The 22,461-nt window shown below is 43.1% G+C and overlaps 1 protein-coding gene and 1 long non-coding RNA gene across 6 annotated transcripts in view; one reads left to right on the plus strand and one right to left on the minus strand.

Moving 5' to 3' along the window:
* LOC135903963 (uncharacterized) overlaps nt 1–19,151 on the minus strand; it is a 47,384-nt gene extending 28,233 nt beyond the window's left edge. Inside the window, exon 1 of the long non-coding RNA XR_010564972.2 lies at nt 19,039–19,151. This is a non-coding gene — a long non-coding RNA (uncharacterized lncRNA). The remainder of the gene's footprint in view (nt 1–19,038) is intronic.
* Nucleotides 1–22,461, plus strand: part of alpha-Catr (alpha-catenin related) — a 184,164-nt gene that overhangs the window by 140,677 nt on the left and 21,026 nt on the right. For all 5 annotated transcript variants that reach the window (XR_010564968.2, XM_070531598.1, XM_065434444.2 and 2 more), the window contains 2 exons: nt 20,593–20,715; nt 21,614–21,697. Coding sequence is in view for 4 of the 5 variants with exons in the window: in XM_070531598.1 (XP_070387699.1) it covers nt 20,593–20,715; nt 21,614–21,697 (207 nt within the window). In the remaining variant the exon portion in view is untranslated. The remainder of the gene's footprint in view (nt 1–20,592; nt 20,716–21,613; nt 21,698–22,461) is intronic.

A 22,461-nucleotide genomic window follows, 5' to 3' on the forward strand; every position in this document is an offset into this window, starting at 1 on the left:
TCTTGTAATCGTATCACCCAGCGACCAAGTCGTCCGGACAAATTTTTGATTGACGACAACCAGCATAAGGCGTGGTGGTCGGTTATGACCGTGAAATGGCGTCCGTAAAGATATGGTCGAAATTTTTGGACCGCCCAAACTACTGCGAGACATTCCTGTTCTGTGATCGAGTAATTCGTTTCGGCAGGTGTTAGTGCGCGACTGGCATAGGCAACAACTCTCTCTCGTGAGGTGGTATCACGCTGTAAAAGTACAGCACCGATCCCATGGCCACTAGCGTCGGTGTGCAAGCAAGTCGGTGCGTTGTCATCGAAGTGACAGAGGACAGGGTCGCTGGTTAATGCCTGCTTGAGGGCTTGGAAAGAAAGTTCGCATTCATCTGTCCAAGGGAAAGCAGAGCCCGACGTGAGCAACTTGTGTAGCGGCGACGCCATGGCTGCAAAATGACTGATGAAGCGGCGGAAGTAGGATGCCAGGCCTAAGAAACTTCGTAATTGCTTTTGATTTTCAGGGCGAGGGAAGCGATGCACGGCAGCAACCTTTTCGGGATCCGGTCGAATGCCATCTTTGCTGATAAGATGGCCCAATACTTTGATGTGCTTTCTGGCAAAATGGCATTTCGTTGTGTTGAGTTGGAGTCCAGCGTTGGAAATGCAAGTGAAAACTTCGTCCAAGCGCTCAAGGTGCTCACTAAAAGTTGTAGAAAAGATAACGATGTCATCTAAATAGCACAGACAGGTCTTCCACTTAAGGCCACGTAAAACTGTGTCGATCATGCGTTCAAATGTTGCAGGGGCATTACATAAACCGAATGGCATGACGTTAAACTCGTAAAGTCCGTCTGGCGTTGCAAAGGCTGTCTTGTCCTTGTCCGCTTCGTGCATGGGGATTTGCCAGTATCCGGATCGGAGGTCTAGACTAGAGAAATATTCTGCACCCTGGAGGGAGTCAATGGCATCGTCAATTCTTGGCATCGGATATACGTCTTTGCGCGTGATCTTATTAAGGGCTCGATAATCGACGCAGAATCGTACGGAGCCGTCTTTCTTGCGAACCAGCACGACAGGAGACGACCAAGAACTGGAGGATGGCCGAATGATGTCTCTTTTGAGCATGTCATCAACGTTATCCGCAATGATTTTCCGTTCTGCGGAAGACACGCGATACGGGCGGCGGCGTACAACCGAACTGCCTTCGGTTTCGATGCGATGTACTGCGACGGAAGTGCGCCCCAGAAGCTTGGAGTGGACGTCAAATAAGGCTCTGTGTTTGTGCAGGAGTGCCAGAAGGTCTTCTTTCTGCGCAGTGGTCAAATCGGGATTTATCGCGGCCGTTAAAGCAGCGGCAGCAGTGTGATAATCAGTTGTGGTAGACAAAGGTGGTGATTCGGTGTGAAGCGGTACCAGCGAAAGAGGTTCGGTGTCAGTAAAGCATGTCACAGTAGAGCCCTGGGAGAGCACAACTGGCGAAGAAGTAGGGTTATGAACAGCGACTGAGGCTCTGCCGTCCTGAAACCGTACTAGGCTAGGAGTAAGGCTAAGCCCACCAGAAATGCAGTAACCACTCGGTGCAAGGAACACATCACCATTAATAATAGTGTCGGAAGTCAGCGTCAGAATATGCTCAGTGCCCGCGGGAATGAAACAGTCGGTAGACGTGACAAAACGCAGGCTGTGATCATTGACAGAGGACGAAGATTCAGTGTCTGTCATATGAACAGTTCGCTGACGGCAAGAGATTAAAGCTGAGGCGGAGGACAGGAAGTCCCATCCCAAAATCATCGCGTAAGTGCACGAAGACAGCACGACGAACTGAATGTGGTGGAGGATGCCATCAATGAAAACGCGCGCAGTGCAAACACTGGAGGGCTGAACAAGAACTGCATTAGCACAACGAAGGGGAGGGCCATTATACGGTGTCTTCACTTTTCGCAATCGAGAACACAAGTCAGCACTAATAACGGAAAGCGATGCACCTGTGTCAACCAAGGCTTCGATTCGGACACAAGTCCGGTCCGGACACAAGTGCTGTCTGGTCCCTTCGCCCTCTCGCTCCCGGTCTCTCTCCAGCTTCACCTACGCTACATCCCTGGAGCTCCGCTCGGGTCGCCGCCTCTACCTCCTGCACTCGACCATGTCGCAAGACCAGCAGACCAGTACCCCGCACCTCCACCACTTGTGAGACGAGGTTTAGGCAGCCAGTCTCTTCTTTATTCTCCCGAGACAGAGCCCCACCACCAGGCCCCAAAACTGTGATGATGAGTATGTACAGGTGAGAATATGAAGCGTATGAATAATGCTCACAATATATATATATATATATATATATATATATATAAGAACAGTTATGTGCTCGAGAGTAGGATTGCCTTGTCCATCCTATTCTTTATGCTGACAACTGTCATTGTCAGTGACAATACATAACAATGATTTTTGTCGTTGTCAGACCACTTTATTATCCCCAGCTTTACCATCACCACAAGGCAAAGAAAAAGAAAACAATGTCCACTTTGGAATCAAGTGCACCAACACTAACGCTATTGCACAACAGCGCTGAGAAATCACTGCAAGGTTTTGCACTCTACAAAGGCTCTGAGAGCGGTGGTGCTTGTGAATGTATTTCAGAGGCTGAACAAATGGCTCATTGTCATGCTCGTGAAAACAGCATCAACAGCACAAAGGATGTGTACATGACAATGATGATGATCAGCTTTAAGTATAGCATGCCAAGATTCAGGCGGTTTACGGAAAACAATATTGAAAGCGTCGACAGTGTGAATGCCAGCAATGATGTTGCAGCAATAACGCCACATAGTTTACGCAGTTGCTCACAGGATTCATAGCTGCCAAGTACCCAATATAGCAGCACTGCAAATGTACTGGGAAAAGAACAATGACTCAAATCTGGTATGTTGCACTGCATAATTTCGCTCATGACACCAGTTGTAGCAGAAGCTATGGCCTCAGAGTTGCTTAGTCCTCAGCTGGGGCCTTCAACATGACTATTGGAGCCTAAAAAGCAAGAAGCCTTTAAGACAGCCAATTCCTCATCCCCTGTTGGTTAAACATTGATTTATACAACCACTGATTCATTGAATAAACATTTAAGCAGTTGTTGCATTTGTTCTAGCCAGCTTCCTTAGTCCAGAAAGCCAGCAGGACGGCAAGAGCAGCTGACAATAAACACAGAGTTGAAAAAGAATGGTGTAGAGTAACTTATATTTAATGGACATCTAAAAGGCCACACTGTGGACATATTGGACAGGTAGGTGCTTAGACATTGGCCCACTGAATAATAGAAACAGATAATGTGACTGTATTCACAACTTCTCAAAACTTTTTACACTGACTACAGCACAACCTTAACATAATAACACAGATAACTAAAGTAAACATGGTGTAGCAAGATTGTCAGAATCAAATATATCCAAACATCAAAATGTTCAATCACCGTCAACGCACGCACACACACACACGTGCACGCACGCACACACACACACACACACACACACACACACACACACACACACACACACACACACACACACACACACACACCGGGATTCCGTAGTTGAATAGGCTCTTGTAGGTTGAGGATGTATATACGTAAAAAAACAATGTTTCATTTCCCACGTTTTAGCTGGGGTCCAGCATCTATATGCTAGAATACTCAGCATGCAAACTACAGTACATTGGACAAACGGAAACAGCTTTTAGATTGCGTTTCAACAATCATAAATTGCATTCCATGAGCCTTCCTAATCTTCCGCTATCCAAACATGTCACTATCCCGGGCCACTCTTTTGACAAGTTAACTGCTATTATACTTGAATCTGGTTCCAAACCGAAACACAAGAGGGAGGAATGATTAACAATAAATTTAATTAAAATATATTTTTCAAAGTACTATGAACTCTTCAAAGGCTGAGAAAGCATCCTTGTGACATTGCCCTATAGAGGAGGCTGAGAGAGAAAATTTCAGAAATTGCTAAATTCACTCCAATTTTTCTAAATGTTGCTTCCAAAATGCTTTTCCTTGCATGTGTAAATCGTGTACAGAATAAGAAAAACGTGGTCAGTTGTCTCATCTTCGCCTCAGAATGGGCACAGTGGGGAGGGAGCCAGACCAGCCCTATGTTGATAAAATCTTAAAGAATGCATTGAACACCGTAATCGAGTGAAAATTACCGCAGTTTTATGAGTTTGAAAGAAATTTCTGTGCAAAGGGAATAGTAGGTGTTGATACTCTGCAAAATTAGTTATAGCTGCGTTTAAGAAGGCAAGCATGATAGCTTATGACCTGAATCTAGCTGTAGTAATGTATGTTGACACAGGAAGTTCCCGCTCTCGACAGGCTATCTGCCTTTTCATTCATAAATAAACTCTCATGTTCAGGTATCCAGACAGGTCTTAATAACCTTAATTGGGCAGGCAGAAGAGAATGGAATGTACACAAGATGTAAGAGTCACTGCCAGCAGTGAGTGACAAACATAAGGATAATGATTCTGTTATTATGACTACTGATGAAGGTGTTGGACTCTAGGCTAATATTACCACCACGAATTCAGCCCAAATACTGGTATGAAATCGGGAATCCTAAGGGAGAAAGACCTATCAAGAGCAGGGGAAAGTATGCCAATATCAGACTTTTGTTCACGTTTTGATGCATCTGTAGCAATGATAGTATCTATCACTAGACCCATTAAATGATCCTGTAACAACCCATTTAAAATTCTGTAGGAAAGATGTTTAGCATTACATGGAGAAATATCATCAAACATTACCTCTAGTGATTGCATATACACTGCAGAGATAGTCACAACTTATTTATCCACTCCAAACTTTCTTTCTGTAACATCACAGAATTTATAATTATCATTTAAATATTAAATAACGAATCATTTTTCTCAAATTCTTACTTTAACTTAATACATTTTATGCGACCGCACCTCTCCTCTCAACAAACGGCCCAGTAACCATTTGCTTTGTGTTCAGTTCCCTGCAGTTGGTGATCGCAATTAAATGTAAAGCAGGCAAGCAAAAATATGATGGTTGTAACAATTTCAGTACATAATGTAAGGAAACCAGACCATCGACCATCCGCCAGAATGCCTGTTTTACTCTGACTTCTTCCTCCACTTCTGTCCTTCAGCTTCCCCACACTCGGCCATAACACATTAACTCTGATGAAGCAAAGCAAGCATGGTGATGACAGTTTTGATGGGGAACCCTTTCTTCTTTTTCAGGCGGGGCTTATGCACGTCAGATTTGTTTCTTCAGCGTCTTTCTGAGCCATTTTCATAAGTTGCACAACTCGCATGCCAAGTATTCGGGCCCAGATGTCCTGTGATCATGAAAGCTGCTTCATATTTTGCACATAGTTTCTCACTGCGCGTCTGCGCTGGATGCTTTACCCACACCTTGCCTCCTGTTTTGTATGTTGGTGCTAAAAAAAATTATTGGGTTTTACGTGCCAAAACCACTTTCTGATTATGAGGCACGCCGTAGTGGAGGACTCCGGAAATTTTGACCACCTGGGGCTCTTTAACGTGCACCTAAATCTAAGTACACAGGTGTTTTCGCATTTCGTCCCCATCGAAATGCGGCCGCCGTGGCCGGGATTCGATCCTGCGACCTCGTGCTCAGCAGCCTCACACCATAACCACTGAGCAACCGCGGCGGGTATGTTGGTGCTAGATGATGATGCCGATCATAGCCGTACTTCTGCACCTATTGTACGTGGGCAGTTCTCTTGCTTCCCTCGGCTTGTATATTTCTCAACATCTCTCTTGCCACGAAGTGTCCAGCATTTATGGTCATGCCTACGTTGAGTGATCCTATCAATTTTGGCAGTTTTCCGTACACAATTGTTTATGGTGTCGTCCCTGCTGAAATGAAGTGTTGATGGCATACGTGGCTGCTTGTAGGTGCTAGTACCAGTCAGCTTCACCCAGTTTATGGTTTTGCAGTATGAAGACAACCGAGCTTGGATGGTTTGATTTGACCGAAAGGTCGAATCACAAGCAGCATTGGAAGCAGGCATGTCATGTATTGCATGCATTGTCGCAAAGGTTTCAGAGAGTTGATGGAACAGTGGCGAAGGTGTTCCAAGGAGAAATTTGCATGTCGCCATCTGGAAGTGTCCTGGAAGGTTCCTGTATGGATGAATGGATGCTATGAGCATCCGCTTTGAAATGGGGTGGTCGGTTGTGCCACCAAGCTCTTGCTCTTATTTTGCCTAATGTCCTACCTGTCCTCTTGAAAAAAAGAAAAGGAAAAAGAAAAACAAGACATACACACACAAAGAATTCCCAGAAACAGACTTTTTGAACCACTACTGAGAACTTTGTTGTGCACCTCCATTGTTTGTGATGTCCATACTTTTCTGCCACCAAATGTCCAATAGCCTTTTACTAATCTCTATTGCAGACAGGTCTTGGAAAAACTAACATAATCTTGGAAAAACTATCGTGGGAAAACTATCTTGGAAAAACGCTAACATAATCCTAATCCATAAGAAAGGGGACGCCAAAGACTTGAAAAACTATAGGCCGATCAGCTTACTGTCCGTTGCCTACACACTATTTACTAAGGTAATCGCAAATAGAATCAGGAACACCTTAGACTTCTGTCAAGCAAAGGACCAGGCAGGATTCCGTAAAGGCTACCCAACAATAGATCATATTCACACTATCAGTCAGGTGATAGAGAAATGTGCGGAATATAACCAACCCTTATATATAGCTTTCATTGATTACGAGAAAGCGTTTGATTCTGTCGAAACCTCAGCAGTCATGGAGGCATTACGGAACCAGGGTGTAGATGAGGCGTATGTAAAAATACTGAAAGATATCTATAGCGGCTCCACAGCCACCATAGTCCTCCATAAAGAAAGCAACAAAATCCCAATAAAGAAAGGCGTCAGGCAGGGAGATACAATCTCTCCAATGCTATTCACAGCGTGTTTACAGGAGGTATTCAGAGACCTGGATTGGGAAGAATTGGGGATAAAAGTTAATGGAGAATACCTTAGTAACTTGCGATTCGCTGATGATTCGCTGCGATTCGCTGCGATTCGTCATGCCCTTTGGATTATGCAATGCGCCAGCTACATTCGAGCGCATGATGGACTCTCTCTTGCGCGGCTTGAAGTGGTCTACATGCCTGTGTTACCTCGACGATGTGATTGTGTTTTCGCCGAACTTTGAGAGCCACCTGCGGCGCCTCAGAACCATACTCTCCGTGTTTCGCAGGGCTGGCCTTCAGCTAAACTCCTCCAAGTGCCATTTCGGTCGCCGTGAAATTAACATGCTTGGTCATCTCGTCAACGCCGCCGGAATCCAACCTGATCCACAGAAAGTTCACGCCGTGCGAAATTTTCCTGTACCTTGTTCAACGAACGATGTCCGTAGTTTTCTGGGCTTATGCTCTTATTTTCGGCGATTTGTGAAAAATTTTGCGGACATCGCTCACCCTCTCACTGACCTTCTTAAGAAAGACGCCTCTTTCTCTTGGGGACCGCTACAGGAGAAAGCCTTCTCTACCCTGATTGAGCGGCTTACCACTTCCCCGATTCTCTCCCACTTTGATCCTTCTGCGCCCACTGAAGTACGAACTGACGCGAGTGGTCATGGCATCGGCGCTGTCCTCGCTCAGCGTCAACAGGGCCAAGACCGTGTCATCGCTTACGCTAGCCGCCGCCTTTCCACGCCCGAGCGAAATTACTCCATTACTGAGAGAGAATGTCTCGCGCTCGTATGGGCGGTCGCGAAATTTCGCCCGTACCTTTTCGGTCGGAGCTTCTGCGTTGTCACCGACCATCACGCCCTCTGCTGGCTCTCTTCTTTGAAGGACCCAACTGGACGACTTGCACGTTGGGCATTGCGCCTACAAGAATATACATTTTCTATTATATATAAGTCAGGACGCCTGCATAAAGACGCTGACTGCCTGTCCCGCAATCCCGTGGATCAACCGGACGATACCGATGCAGACTCGGACATCAGTATTCTGTCCCTCTCCGGCTTCCTCCACATTGGCGACGAGCAGCGCAAGGATCCTGTTCTTCGAACACTTATGGACCGCCTAATCTCCTCGCCCAATGACCCGTCCCTTCGGATGTTCACCTTGCGCGATGGAACTTTATACCGTCGTAGCGTTCGTCCTGACGGCCCGGAGCTCCTCCTAGTCGTCCCCAAGCACCTTCGACTCACCGTGCTTCAGCAACTTCATGACGCTCCTACTGCTGGACATCTGGGCGTCACTCGTACTTACGACCACCTGCGGCGCCGCTTCTTCTGGCCTGGCATTTATCGCTCTGTGCGCCGTTATGTCGCTTCTTGCGACCTGTGTCAGCGCCGGAAGACGCCTGCTATGCCTCCCGCTGGTTTGCTTCAACCCATTGATATACCTACAGAGCCCTTCTTCCGTGTGGGCCTCGACCTCCTTGGTCCGTTTCCAATTTCCATCAAAGGAAACAAATGGATTGCTGTAGCAACCGATTATGCCACTAGATATGCCATCGCACGAGCCCTGCCAACCAGCTGCGCTACAGATGTCGCCGACTTCTTACTAAAAGACGTCATCCTGCACCACGGCGCCCCTCGCCAGTTGCTGACGGATCGCGGCCGCTACTTTCTATCGAAGGTCGTTGATGATCTGCTCCGCTCCTGTTCTACAGAACATCGGATTGCTACCGCGTACCACCCTCAAACGAACGGCCTCACCGAGCGACTCAACCGCACACTCACTGAAATGCTCGCCATGTACGTCTCCAACGATCACCGCGACTGGGACGTCGCTTTACCATACGTCACTTTCGCATACAACTCGTCCCGTCACGACACTGCCGGATTTTCACCATTTTTCCTTTTGTACGGCCGCGACCCCACCTTGCCTTTTGACACGTTGCTACCTTCCGCAGTACAGTCACCCAGCACTGCTTACGCTCGCGAGGCTATTGACTTAGCCGCCCAGGCCCGAGATGTCGCCCGTCATCGCCTCACAGTCTCGCAAGCTTCTCAAAAGCGACGCTACGACCTTCGGCACCGAGACCACCATTTTTCACCTGGTTCCCTTGTCCTTCTCTGGACGCCTTCACGTCGTGTCGGCTTGTCGGAAAAATTACTGTCCCGTTTTTCTGGTCCGTACCAGATCTTACGCCAACTGTCCGACGTGACCTACGAGATCGCCCCACTCGGTCAGCCTTCCGTGCCTCCCAATTTAACCAGTGATGTTGTTCACGTCACCAGGCTCAAGCCCTATGTCCCCCCAATAAGTGAGGCTGTTTAACTTGCACCGGGACGGAGCTCCCCCACCGGGAGGGTGATGTTACGGTGAAGTGAAGGAAGACGTTGAGTTGGACTAGAGAAAGACGAAGTCTGGCGGTTGCCTGAACGCCATATCCATCATTTGTAAATATAAGTTATTTTACACTCGTGGGCCTGCTTTCTTCCCGCAACAATATTGCCTTGCTTAGTAACTCAGGGGACCAATTGCAATGCATGCTCAATGACCTGGAGAGGCAAAGCAGAAGAGTGGGTCTAAAAATTAATCTGCAGAAAACTAAAGTAATGTTTAACAGTCTCGGAAGAGAACAGCAATTTAAAATTGGTAGTGAGGCACTGGAAGTGGTAAGGGAATACATATACTTAGGGCAGGTAGTGACGGCGGATCCGGATCATGAGACGGAAATAATCAGAAGAATAAGAATCGGCTGGGGTGCGTTTGGCAGGCATTCTCAGATCATGAACAGCAGGTTGCCATTATCCCTCAAGAAAAAAGTCTATAATAGCTGTGTCTTACCAGTACTCACCTACGGGGCAGAAACCTGGAGGCTTACGAAAAGGGTTCTACTCAAATTGAGGACGACGCAACGAGCTATGGAAAGAAGAATGATAGGTGTAACGTTAAGGAATAAGAAAAGAGCAGATTGGGTGAGGGAACAAACGCGAGTTAATGACATCTTAGTTGAAATCAAGAAAAAGAAATGGGCATGGTCAGGACATGTAATGAGGAGGGAAGATAATTGATGGCCACTAAGGGTTACGGACTGGATTCCAAAAGAAGGGAAGCGTAGCAGGGGGCGGCAGAAAGTTAGGTGGGTGGATGAGATTAAGAAGTTTGCAGGGACGACATGGCCACAGTTAGTACGTGACCGGGGTTGTTGGAGAAGTATGGGAGAGGCCTTTGCCCTGCAGTGGGCGTAACCAGGCTGATGATGATGATGATTGCAGACAGGTTTACTTTCCTCCCGCTATCCCTGAACCTAAGGCTTCAAGGAGGTCAGAGGAGCCTAAACCGACAGCTGGGTAGATATCGTCAGATTCTAATAAAACATGTTCCATCCTTTCCCTAGCTTTATTGCGGCAAGCATATCCTTCTTCTTCCTTGGTGTACCTCGCTTTATATCTACACGTTCCAAGGCATCTCGATCTCACTTCAAAAAGTAACGAGTTATCGTAAATTGTTTCTTTCCTGATTTCGTTTTTCTCTTTAAGTAGTTATTCATAGAAGGTTTCTCTTCCATTGCTGCTACCAAAGAGATTGTCTCGCCCTCACTGACTTTGTGTTTGTCATTCTTTGTTGCCATGTTGCTTACCATACAAGTTTCATACTTGATGATAAGCGTCCTAGTTCTTTTTCCTCCATTGTGAGTCAGGGTTTTTCCTGTACAAATGCCTGTGCACTATCACAACCCACTTACTTTCTTTCACATTCTTCAGTCATTCTTCAAAATCAATTTTATTCTGAGCTTCCCTCACTTGAAGAACTTATGCAGCCCATATCACCCTACATAGCTTCATTTGCAGTCTTCCTGTGAGCACCCAATGTGAGTTGTCCCACTGACCTTTGGTTGCCATCAAGTCCTGATTTTACCTCTGACTTCAAGCAAACAACTGCATCTTCAAATGTAACTCCTGGAACCATTAAACCTTTCCACATACCCCAGAGCGTCTCGTACCTATTGTTGTATCCCCATAGCACTGTGTGTTTCATTATAGCTGCATTTCTCTTCCCGTTTGCTATCATTGTTTTTTCTTGTGTTTCCATATATTTATTGCATTCATTTATTTATACCCCAAGGTAATTGTATTGTAATTTCACCTGAGGTATTTCTTGACCCGGTATTGACACTGTCTGTTCACTGTTTTCATTGAATACCATAACACCTGATTTTTCTAACACTAAATTTTAATCCTAACTTTTCACATTCCTGTCCACAGATATTAGCTAGACATTGCATATCGCTTTGCTTGTTAGCAAGCAACATAGTGCTGTCTGCATGAAACAAACCTGGAAGCTGCTGCTCTACTATTGTGCCCACCTTTTTTCTATGAGAGATTATACCCTACATTGATTCCTCCTAGCACTCTTTCCATCCTTACCATGTACATCATAAACAGCAGCAAGGATAAAGGGCACCCCTGTCTCAGTCCTTTGGTGGTATCAACTTTCTCTTTGCTCCTCATCCCTTTCCATTCAACGCAAATGGTATTTTCTAGGTAAATCTCCCTCAAAAGCTGTATAGAGTCGTTGCCTAAGCCTTCCCCTTCCAGAATATCCCACAAAATGTTGTAGTCTGTGTTGTAATACACTCTGGTAATGTCTAAAAAAGCCACAGGTAATGACCTCCTTTCTTCTCTGAAAATTTGAATACACTTAGTACGAAGAAATAAGTTATCATCCAGACTTCTACCGATTCTGAAGACATTCTGAACTACTCCGAATATGCCATTATGTTCTGCCCATGCTTTCAGTTTTAATTTAATCACCTGCATTGCAAACCTGTATATTACCGACGTAATGGTCAAAGGTCTGTATAAGTGAATTCTATTTTTCTTCCCCCTTACCTTTATAAATTAAATTCATTCTACTTTGTCGCCAACTGTCTGGTATTCGCCTATCTTGCAAGTTTTTTTCTACCACTTTCCTGAATACAGATAGTAGCACTGCACTCCAGCTCACCCAAGAATAGGTATGTCCTCCAAAAAGATGCCATATTCAAGCCGCGCCACGGAGACACCCTTTTGTGAAGGAACGTTTCACGTGCTTTGACCAAGCGTGAGAAATGGCAATGGAGTTCACGGTGCATACCCATGTGACAGGGTCGTCCTTGAACCCATGAAACTCCAGTAGAGCGATCGCACTTTGCCTTGGAAGCGTGGCGCTTTGGACGACTGAAGCAATGGAGCTGGACATGTCATGCAGCTGTTGTGCCACTGCAGAGAGATGCTGGACATACTCAAGAGTGCTTCTGGTGACAGAAGCCACGAACGAGGCTTGGACGCCATCCCCGGGCTGTGCGTCAGGTACTTGCGTTGACGGATGAGAACCCAGTAGTATCTCTGGGCATTGAAGAACGATTTGCGACTGCTCCATTCTAATGAAAACCATTGGCCGTCCGCCAGAACACGTGTTTTACTCTCACTTCCGCCTCTGCTTCTGCCCTTCAGCTTCCCCCACAATATGTATTTATTCCCTAGCAAAAAATTTGGGAAGATAAACTGATAAGAATTCTATCAGTTTTCTAATGTATTATGAAATGATACTGATACACTGATAAAATTCCTTTTAGTTCTATTCTGGACGTACCTGTGCTATTCTGCTTGTACAAGTCTACTAGTGTATTTTTTTTATTAGTGTAATAGTGTATTCATATTAGTGTGCCAGATCAATAGTCTAGTATCTATGTGTGTTGTATAGGTGGAATGTACTTCGAGGAGAAGCAAGCTTCCTTGATTGCCCAAAGAATGAGTCAGAAATAATGTATCTATATTATCACAAAAGAAAATACGTATAAATCAAATATGAAGCCCAAGATTTGCAAAGGAAAGATTATTGGGATAAACCTAAACAACAAATGTACACCATACAACAGCTTAAAAAGAATAAATGTGATCACATTTAAAAGAGAAAATATGTTTACATTGGTTCACGGGAAAGTTTAGCCTCTTTAAACAGGAGGTTATTGGCAATCAAGCCACCGCATTGGTTCACACGTACACCATGAATATGATCAGACTTCACAATCTGGAAAGCTAGTGAATGGAAGTGATGGGTTCTTCATTGTTCATTACCATGCCTTCATGGCTGTTTGCCAGATAAGTATGTCAGACACTTCAGTTTGCTTGTGGAGGGCATTTATATACTTCTACTGGACACCACTTCAGATGACATAATGAGATCATCCAATCTCCTCTCAGAATTTGTTGTGAGAACACAGTCTTTGTATGGATTGGGTGCAATGACATACAATGTACACCAAATTCTGCATCTTCCTAAAAGTGTGGCTAAACTAGGAATTCTTTGGTCGCATTCTTCATTTGTATTTGAAGGCAGAAATGGACTTCTTGCGAAACTGGTCAGCGGAGCTATTGGTGTTCCTTGGAGCATTATCTTGGAGCTATGACTTGGACCTATAAATTGGAGCATTATCTACTTGCTCAAAAGTTACACGCAGCTAAAGCTAGTTTAAATCTTTCACCAGAAGCAGTCAGTTTTCTTGGTGTACAGGAGAGGAGAGCTGGTAAGCAGACGATTTTGTTAGGCACTGGAAAGCTGTGCCTGAACTTGGATGAAAGTGAAAAACAGGCTATAGTCCACAACCGTCGCTGTGACTCAACAAGTGTCACTCAATATTACCGAATAGTCATCAACCAACAAACATTCCACTCCCTCCAGTACACTCGGACTACAAAGGCTAACAACAGTGCATTTGTCAGCTTTTCTGGTGCGTTTTTTCTCATTTGTAGAATTCTTAATGGAGCGAATTCTTGTATAATTCTGCAATGCCAGAAACTATTTCCTGTTGAAATTCTCCATGCAAAGCACTTTTCAGTCTGCATCAGAAGAGAAAAGCCACTGGTTTACGTAACACCCAGCGAAGTTATGTGCCTTTGTGTGCTTATGGAGATAGACCACAATATTTTTGTATTGACAATACCAAACCTTTATGAAAGAGACTAATTCCCATGCTCAAGACATGGTAATGATGAACAGTGTGTCTTCAGCCATGATACATGAATGTCTGGTAATAACAGGTTATAGCTTTAAAAAAGAGCAATCGGTAACAGTGCACTACACTTTACGGCGTTCTGTAAGAATCAGCTTTTTGATGTTTGAATATATTAAACAAGCCAGAGCCATCAAAATTCTAGAGCTTTTATTTTTTCTTGTGATGGCTTCTTGTTTTCCTAATGAACCAGCTAGCCCAATTTCCCACTCTTCATTATTGTACTCTTGTTGGGCAAGTGCTTGGGGAATTGCATGGTCTGCATGTTGGCAGTAGTGATGCAGCTGCTGGTGAACAGTCGCGGTAGCCAAAACAAGACAATATTTTACAAGACTTATCCATAGTTTCGGGTCGGTGTCCTAACATGTAGCGAAGGACCGTACTTAACCAAGTGACTGCCTTGAGTGGGTGATCACAGTTAACAAACAGTGCTTCACTAGCAGATGGTGAAGAGGTAAAGCTTCTCAGTCTGTGTGCAGAGGCATGTAAAGCAGCTGAATGATGCCTTAAGTGAGCAGTTGTGCTACTTGAAACAACAGCATCACTTTCACACCGTGCATCTGTCTTCCTCACTTTCTTAGTTTCTCCTTTGACTCAATGTAGCTGGTACAAGTTTATCTGTTAACTGTGGCGGCATGAGCAAGACACTATCTTTTTTCTTAGTGAAACAAGCAAACTCTAAATTTTTATTTGAACAGTGTATTACGGTTTGAATCAAAGACTCCAAACACTACATATGAAGCCTGTTGCTGATAGTTTTTTGTGCTGTCACGTGCTAAAGGCTACGCAGGTTATACTGCTCTTACACATTTCAACGTGCGGTGGTTGAACTAGCACCCAGTGAAGAATTGTGTCTTCTGACTTTGCAATATGTGCACTTGATGTTTGGCTCTTTTTGTTCGTGAATATGTGGTTTTAAAAATGGTAAATCCATGTTCTTACTTGAATAAGTTCTCAGATCTGTACTCACTTTTGCTTAAATAATATTGCTGCGTTCTCATGTTCTGATGTAATGCTGTAGATCTTGTACCGATATGCTTGTCCTGTTCCCTTGCTTCCTGTCAGTGTGCCATGCCAGTTTGTTCTTTTTGCACAAGCTCACTTGTGTTCTGTCACATACCACAACACTTTTGGGATGAATGCAAAAGCGCATAGTCTGGAGAAAATTGCTTCATATGAAGTTGGAATGTGATAAAAACATGTGCCAATTAGACATGGCGTTCTATGCAGCATCTGTGAGCACAAATGGGCATGGTGATGTTGGTACTTGTCTGTATTTTTCCTGTTATGTGTTTGTTTAAATGTGGCTAAAGTTGCTTGCTTATTGTTTAGATAATGGAGTGTAAAATAAACCCTAGTCATGTTGGTAGTTATGTCGCTTGTGTCCTGTCCTTGTTCCTTTGTGGATGCATGTGTTAGCACTGTTATAATTTTCAAATCAAGTATGCACCAACTAGCCCAGAAAGAAGTTTTAATGAAATCACGTTGGTAGTGTCTAATTTATGGCATTCACAAACTCAGCCTGACATGTTAGAGCTGCAGTTCAATTCTTTCTTTTTTTTTTATTCAACATCGTCATGAGGATGTTGGGTGCATCGACAAAAAGCCAGAAGAAAGGCTTGACAGAGGTTGACGCACCCTACAATGACTTGGCAACAGTATCGCAGTGTATCATACAGCATGTGTAAAGCATTCGCAATAACAACATTGACACAAATGAAACGGTATTTGAACATTACAGGCAAAAACAAAAGCAAGCACAAAGCACTATGACATAAGTGTCAGCAGTACATAAATTAACATCAATTCACAGCGCGTTATTTAACGTCTGTGGAAGAATGTAGCTAAGCATTTGGCGACCATAATTCATTCGCATTTTAGGCACAAACCACGTGAAGCCAGTGCGGGTAGCATACTTAAGTTCCTTGCATTTCAAGATTGCCAGGTCTAACATGAATGTATTATTCTGTCTTGTACTTGTTTTATACTGCCTTAACAGTAAATTTTCATGCAGTTGGGGAAGGGGGGTGATGCCAAGTGACGCAAAGATCGGTGCGGTATGTTCAAATCTTGAAGCATTAACAATATTTCGAACAATTCTCTTCTGAAGCATGTGCAGCCGTCTGATATTGGTAAATGACGTGGTGCCCCAAACCAAGATACAGTAATTAACGACTGAAAAAAACAACGCATTGTACAGCATTTGCTTAACACGCTTCGGTAGGAAATATCGCAGTCGGGACACGATACCAACAACCTTTGACAACTTGCCCCTGATGATTTCAATGTGATCGTCCCACGATAAATTTTCGTTAAAGAAAACACCCAGACTTTTGACCACGGGAACTATTTGAATGGACGACGAACCCAATTCTAAGCAGATCTGTGGAGTAGAAGCAATCTTGTTACGAGGCCTAAATAATACAGCTTTAGTTTTTTCTGTGTTTATGATTAGCGAGTTCGATTCAGACCATTCATGAAGTCGGCGCAGACACTCTGTAGCTTGCTGTTCAAGATCTCGTATATGTGCTGCTCGGAAGAACAGAGTGGTATCTTCTGCATAGATCACAAATGTTGGGATCTTACTTAAGCAGACTATGTCGTTGACATAAAGGAGGAAAAGCAGAGGTCCCAGAACACTTCCCTGGGGAACGCCAGAAGAAATATGTTTAACATCTGATAGTGCGTTGTTTATGGTTACTTGTTGGACGCGAGAACTGAGGTAGGATCTAATTATGTCAAGACATTTTCCGCGAAAACCATAGTGTTCGAGTTTGGCTAACATTGTTTGGTGATTGATGCGGTCAAACGCTTTCGAGAAATCGATGAAAATACCAAGAGTGAAAAGCTTTTGCTCAAAGGATTCCAAGATTAGTTCTTTTTGGGTTAGAAGTTCAGTCTCTGTCGAAAAGTTCTTCCTAAAACCATGCTGGCTTGGTGTTAGTATATTAAATTTCCCACAGAAACTAGACATTCGCGTATACAGTATCTTTTCAAAACACTTTGAGAAAATTGGAAGAATAGAAATTGGGCGATAGTTTAATAGGTCGTTTTTGTCTCCACCTTTATGAACAACGGTTACTTTAGCAATCTGCATTTGTTTAGGGAACACTGCATGTTCGAGGCAACAATTAAAAATATGTTCTAGGACTGGGCTTACTATATCGGCTACATATTTTACTGGCTGAATCTTAAGGTCATCTATGTCCTGTGAGCTACTGTTGCGGAGGGTCAAGAGGCAAGCTTCGATTTCGCTGGTGTCTGTTGGCATCAAGAATGCAGTGGAAGGAACTCGCGAGTCAAGGCATTTGACATTCGCGGGGGCACTATTGCCATCTGCCAAAGACACGAAAAAATCATTAAATTTTTCGGCTAATAATTTTCCACCCAGTGGTATGTTGTCTACTAAGACTTCAAGCATGCCGCTGGCATGTGCACCTCGATTCAAAATTTCATTTATTGTTTTCCATACAAGGTCACTGCTTTTTAACACTTCTGGGTTGAATAACTTTTCCATATACTCTTGTTTTGCTCGGCGTAGAAAAGATGTCACTTTGTTTCTATACGTCTTAAAACGCGCCAGGTCATCCTGTGATCTGCTTTTGATGAAGCCGTTATAAAGATAGTTTCTTTGTTTTATCATTTGAAGACATTCGGCGCTTATCCAGGGTTTACGAGCCTTACGAGGTTTCTTAAGCGTCTCAAGTGGAAAACAGTCCTGAAATTGTTTTGTTTTGCCTTTGTAAATAAACTTTATTGCAACAGTAATCCTGTTTTGGATATGCATTAAATGTTGCACGTCCGTCTTGCTTAATTTGCAAATGCAATCTTGTATTAAAAGAATTGGGGCACACCTGCTACAAAAATGGACTGATACTTTTTTCATGCAACTTCCCCAATGTAGTTTCACAGACTAAGCAATGCTGCTGTGCTTTGAAAACGTGTGCATTAATTTACGTTGAAACATGTTTAGGATAATATATCTGCATACAAGCTGTAAAAAGTTTTGATAATTGCACAGTTTACATAGTTCATTTTCATTTGATACTCTAATATCCCCAACTGTGTTTGTTAATATGTTCACTTGGCAGGCAATGCATATGGGGTTGTATTTTCAGTTCATTTTAAAAACATCTCTTCAGACATGTGGGCACTGGTGTGTGTGCTATTCCAAACATGCTTTGTCAGTGCCTCAATTAGATCTCTGTATGCTGTATGATGATCTCTATCTGGAGTTAAAAGACTGATACATTGCCCTATTTGGTCTTGTAGGCAGCACAGTGAGATCTGTCTGCTGCCTACCAGTCTGGCAAAGAGTTCTATGGGTCAGGTGGGAATATATATCAGACTCGTAGAAGGACTCGTACAACCTATACATATTCCTACGAGACTTGTTTCTATAAGTTTTTTTTTACTAGGGTTGCTTTAATGTAGCATGTAATTTCAACTTACAACAGCATTTATTCCATGGCAGTCCTGAAAATGTATTTCTGTTTATAACTTGGAATAATATACTCATTTCTTGCCCAATCTTCCATAGTGGGTATGAGCCATGCGTTTGCTAGACAACGACAAGATGGCGGTCTTCCCAGTGGGAGAATGCTGCTGTTGCAGTAAATGAGTTCAGAGCCAAAGGAATAACTCAAGTCTGCTGTCTTTTTTCCCTCCCTCTTTTAGTTCAACCCAATGAATAAATCGGTCAATTCCGTCGGTCCCATCAAGGGGGAATTAACAGAAATTGATTGCAGTACACTTTCTCTGTGAATATTTCATTTTGTTGTTTTTTCATCTGTCCTGTCTGCCTCTCCTCTCTTTTGCAATTTTTCCGCTCAGTGCAACATTCACTAATCTTTTAAGTGCTGTATATACCTGTGTAAAAGCCACACTTCTTTTTCTAGAATCTTGGCTGGGTGCGGCCCTTACACGAATCAGGCCGATGACGGCCCGCGAAAGGTTGTTACTGTTTCTGCAACTGTAGTAGAGGGTAAGAAAGGCTTAAATGATGTAATGCTGCAGTCACCAACCTTGGATGCCAGCTCGTTGTTCAAGACCAGTGCTGATCCAAACAGGGCTCACTTCTCTAGAGATAAAATACCACCGATCTGACTGAAAATCGTGCCAACACAGCCAATACCACACAAAGAAATAATGACGTGGCGGCACCAGCCTGAGCAGCACTGACAGAAAAACAGTCGGCATCATCTAGCAGCAGTGGAACTAACTTCGTTTTTTGGCAGGTTGTTATGAAATGTTGGCCCAATATTTTGCCCTCCAAAGGGGGGGTGTGACCCTTACATGAGGGTGGCCCTTACATGAGTATATATGGTTATCTTGAATATCAGTTTTATCATTAGAGTGATACGAGCTAACAACGCCTAGAGTTGTGTTCAACTTCCTGCCATCTACTTTACTGTGCAAACCAATAGAAACTGTGGCAATGATACACGTATAGTGCTTTGTATTTACAAACTATATTTATGAGATATATTTCTTTTGAAATTGTTTTCCAACTTTTAAAGAAATGTTTCTTTCTCAGTATTTTCATTTATAGTAGGAGCTCGTCACTACATTAATTGAGGTCATAGCACTATGTTCACATGGACAAGAAAGACGACAGGACGTGCACTAAGTAGTAATAGCACACTCCCTGTCGTCTTTCTTGTCTGTGTGAATCCAGCGCTATGACCTCAAGTAATGCAACAAACCAACTAGCCCAAAAATCTGTGCTTGTCATTAATCGCAATTTACCTCTTCACTTCTTGAGTACAGCTTAAACCAAACTGGCAAAAGCCTACACTGAACAAGCCAAGATTCGCTTTCATCAAAATCTGACAGAAAATGCCACTACACTTGCCAAACAGTTTCATTTCCACGTGAACAATCTAGTGGTGGCTGATGTTGTTTGCTTATGGACAGTGGTCACAATTTTCCCTTCTGGCGCTTTTTATTGCTGCAAGATTTTTGATATGAAAGGTATTTGACAGTGGCTTATCACTCAACTAAGTTAATTTGCGTTAATACTTAGGACTCCTGCTGGAAGACCTGAATTTTAAGTGTCCCTGACAGAACTGGAAGTCTTGAACACCTTCTACAGCTGGTGTCGTGAATGCATTGAAAGCAATCTTGTTTAACCTGATGTGTCTGAGTTGCTATATTTCAGAATGTTCGATAATAAAAATAATGAACTTATTCAGCCATCAGTCTTTTCTGCGTGTACATGAAGCAGTATTGTGGATATCAAAATGACCATTTCCACTTAATGAAAGTGGGTTCTCATGTTTTTTACTGTCACTTGCAAATGTCTGAGTTGCTTGTTGCAGTTTTCTCTGCTTGTTTGTGGTCGAAGATAACTAAAGTTAACAGAATATCGACAGCTTTCTCTAAATGTTTTCTTTAATATCAAAATGAACTATCTATGATGTATGATGAACTATCTATGAATGTATGATGAACAAATTTAAGTGAGCCGACTTTTCTTTGTGTAACATGCTCCACTTTTATTGGGCTATACTTGGGCTCGGCATGGCTCATGGTCCCGAACTAATCTGGTCACCCAAATGCATATGCTTCTGTGGCAGGTTCCCACGGGGCAGCACAAGAAAGAGCTGCTTGAGTTTCTGGACAAGGTTCCCACATTTGTCCAGCAGCTGCAGTTCACGGTGAAGAACCCAACAGTGGGAAAGGCGGCTACATTTACCAAGGTAATTTCTCATTGCATTGTATCCGTGCCATCATGCACAATCTTCTCAAGAAAATCAGGTTCAAGGGCAGTGCAGCAATAAGTGCTGCATTATTGTTACTCAAACTTAGAATTGATTTGGAATGCGTTCCGCTCGTTATCAAATTAACATGCTTGAAGCAGTTAAAAACAGAGCCACCCGTTACATTTCAAGCGCTATGACCATCATTCAAGTGTCACTCAGCTTAAACTCGATCATTCCCTTCAACCATTGGCCATTTGTCGTCGAATGTCTCTCCTATGCTTAATTAACAAGTGCGTCTACAGCAATAAAATGGCCTCATTACATCTTGAATGCCCCCTTTTCATGTCTCGCAGGCTACATAATCACCTCAGCTTCACACATATCTTTGGTAACACGAATGCTTTTAACACATCCGCACTTCCACAAGCCATCTGCATGTGAAATGATCCTCCTGATAATATCGTTTCTGATGATAACTTGAATACATTTTGCCACAAGCTTGAGGTGAATTTTTGCAATAGCTCTGCATCATCTGTATAAGTTAATAATTTGTTTATTTTGTGATTTGTTGCATTTTCTTCTTAACTTGCACTTTAGCGCTTATTTTGCAAACATATTTTGTTGTGTTGTTTCTTTTTTCTTTTTGTTCACTTGCATTTGAACCTTGTTTTGTATTTTGCAATTTACTTTGTTGCGTTATCTTTCAATGTTCACTTGCTTAGTAACCCTGTTCCTTACTAGTTTGCTTGTACTTTCATTGTAATAACTAAAACCCGCTTACTCAATATCTTTGGGCCTGTAAGGTTTTTTAAATAAATAAATAAATAAATAAATAAATAAATAAATAAATAAATAAATAAATAAATATGTCTTGTGATTTCTATTAATCTTGCAGGTTGATAATGTCATCCAGGAAACGAAAAACCTGATGAATGTCATCTCTAAAGTGGTCACAACCTGTCTAGTCTGCGCAACAAAGGTGAGTAAACAGTACTTTTATTCAGTGTGCAACAAAAGCATACTATTGCTTGCAAGAATGTGACCACCTGTTATGCATTTCACTGAGTGTGTTTGTGTGTATTCTGGCAATTGAAAACTTGGGTGATTTATAAAGCTGTTGACCTGGTAATCTTGAGAGCAAAATCTAATGCATGGCTGACTAACTCAATAACAAAGTGGTGAGAAGGTGTGCCCCCTTGCTGCCTGTTCCACCTGCTCCCACCGGCCCACATTTTGTGTTTGTTTGTTAAGAGCACATACTTAGTAGGTACTGCAATAACGAACACAGAACATTCTACAGAGTTGCGTATTTTTTTTTAACAGAGCCTTCAAGGCACAATGTGCATAACGGGATAGCTCTTGCTACCACATAAATAGAAGTGTCATTCTACATAATCTTACAGCTGCAGTTGGACCTAGGTAAATGTTTTGGGCACATTAATATGATTGGCTCCGTAATCCAAAACATGCAACAAAGCAGTTCTTATAGGCTGTGGCCTCAAGTGTGTAGGATCCGAATGCGAGACAAAGCTTAAAAGTGTATTATTAGTCAGTACACATCTGAAAGAGTATCGGCATAGTCTGGAACATCATGAAAGTACAGTAAACATCCAGCAGTTCTTTGAAACCGCATCAGAACATCAAACATTTGGGCTACAATGCTGTGCGACGAGCACCTGATGACAGATTTAAAGCTGGCAGTACCAACAGTTTTCACTCTTTTTTTTCTTAAGGTTCATAAAT

Source organism: Dermacentor albipictus, chromosome 1, assembly GCF_038994185.2.
Source record: "Dermacentor albipictus isolate Rhodes 1998 colony chromosome 1, USDA_Dalb.pri_finalv2, whole genome shotgun sequence".
Taxonomy (NCBI): Eukaryota; Metazoa; Arthropoda; class Arachnida; order Ixodida; family Ixodidae; genus Dermacentor; species Dermacentor albipictus.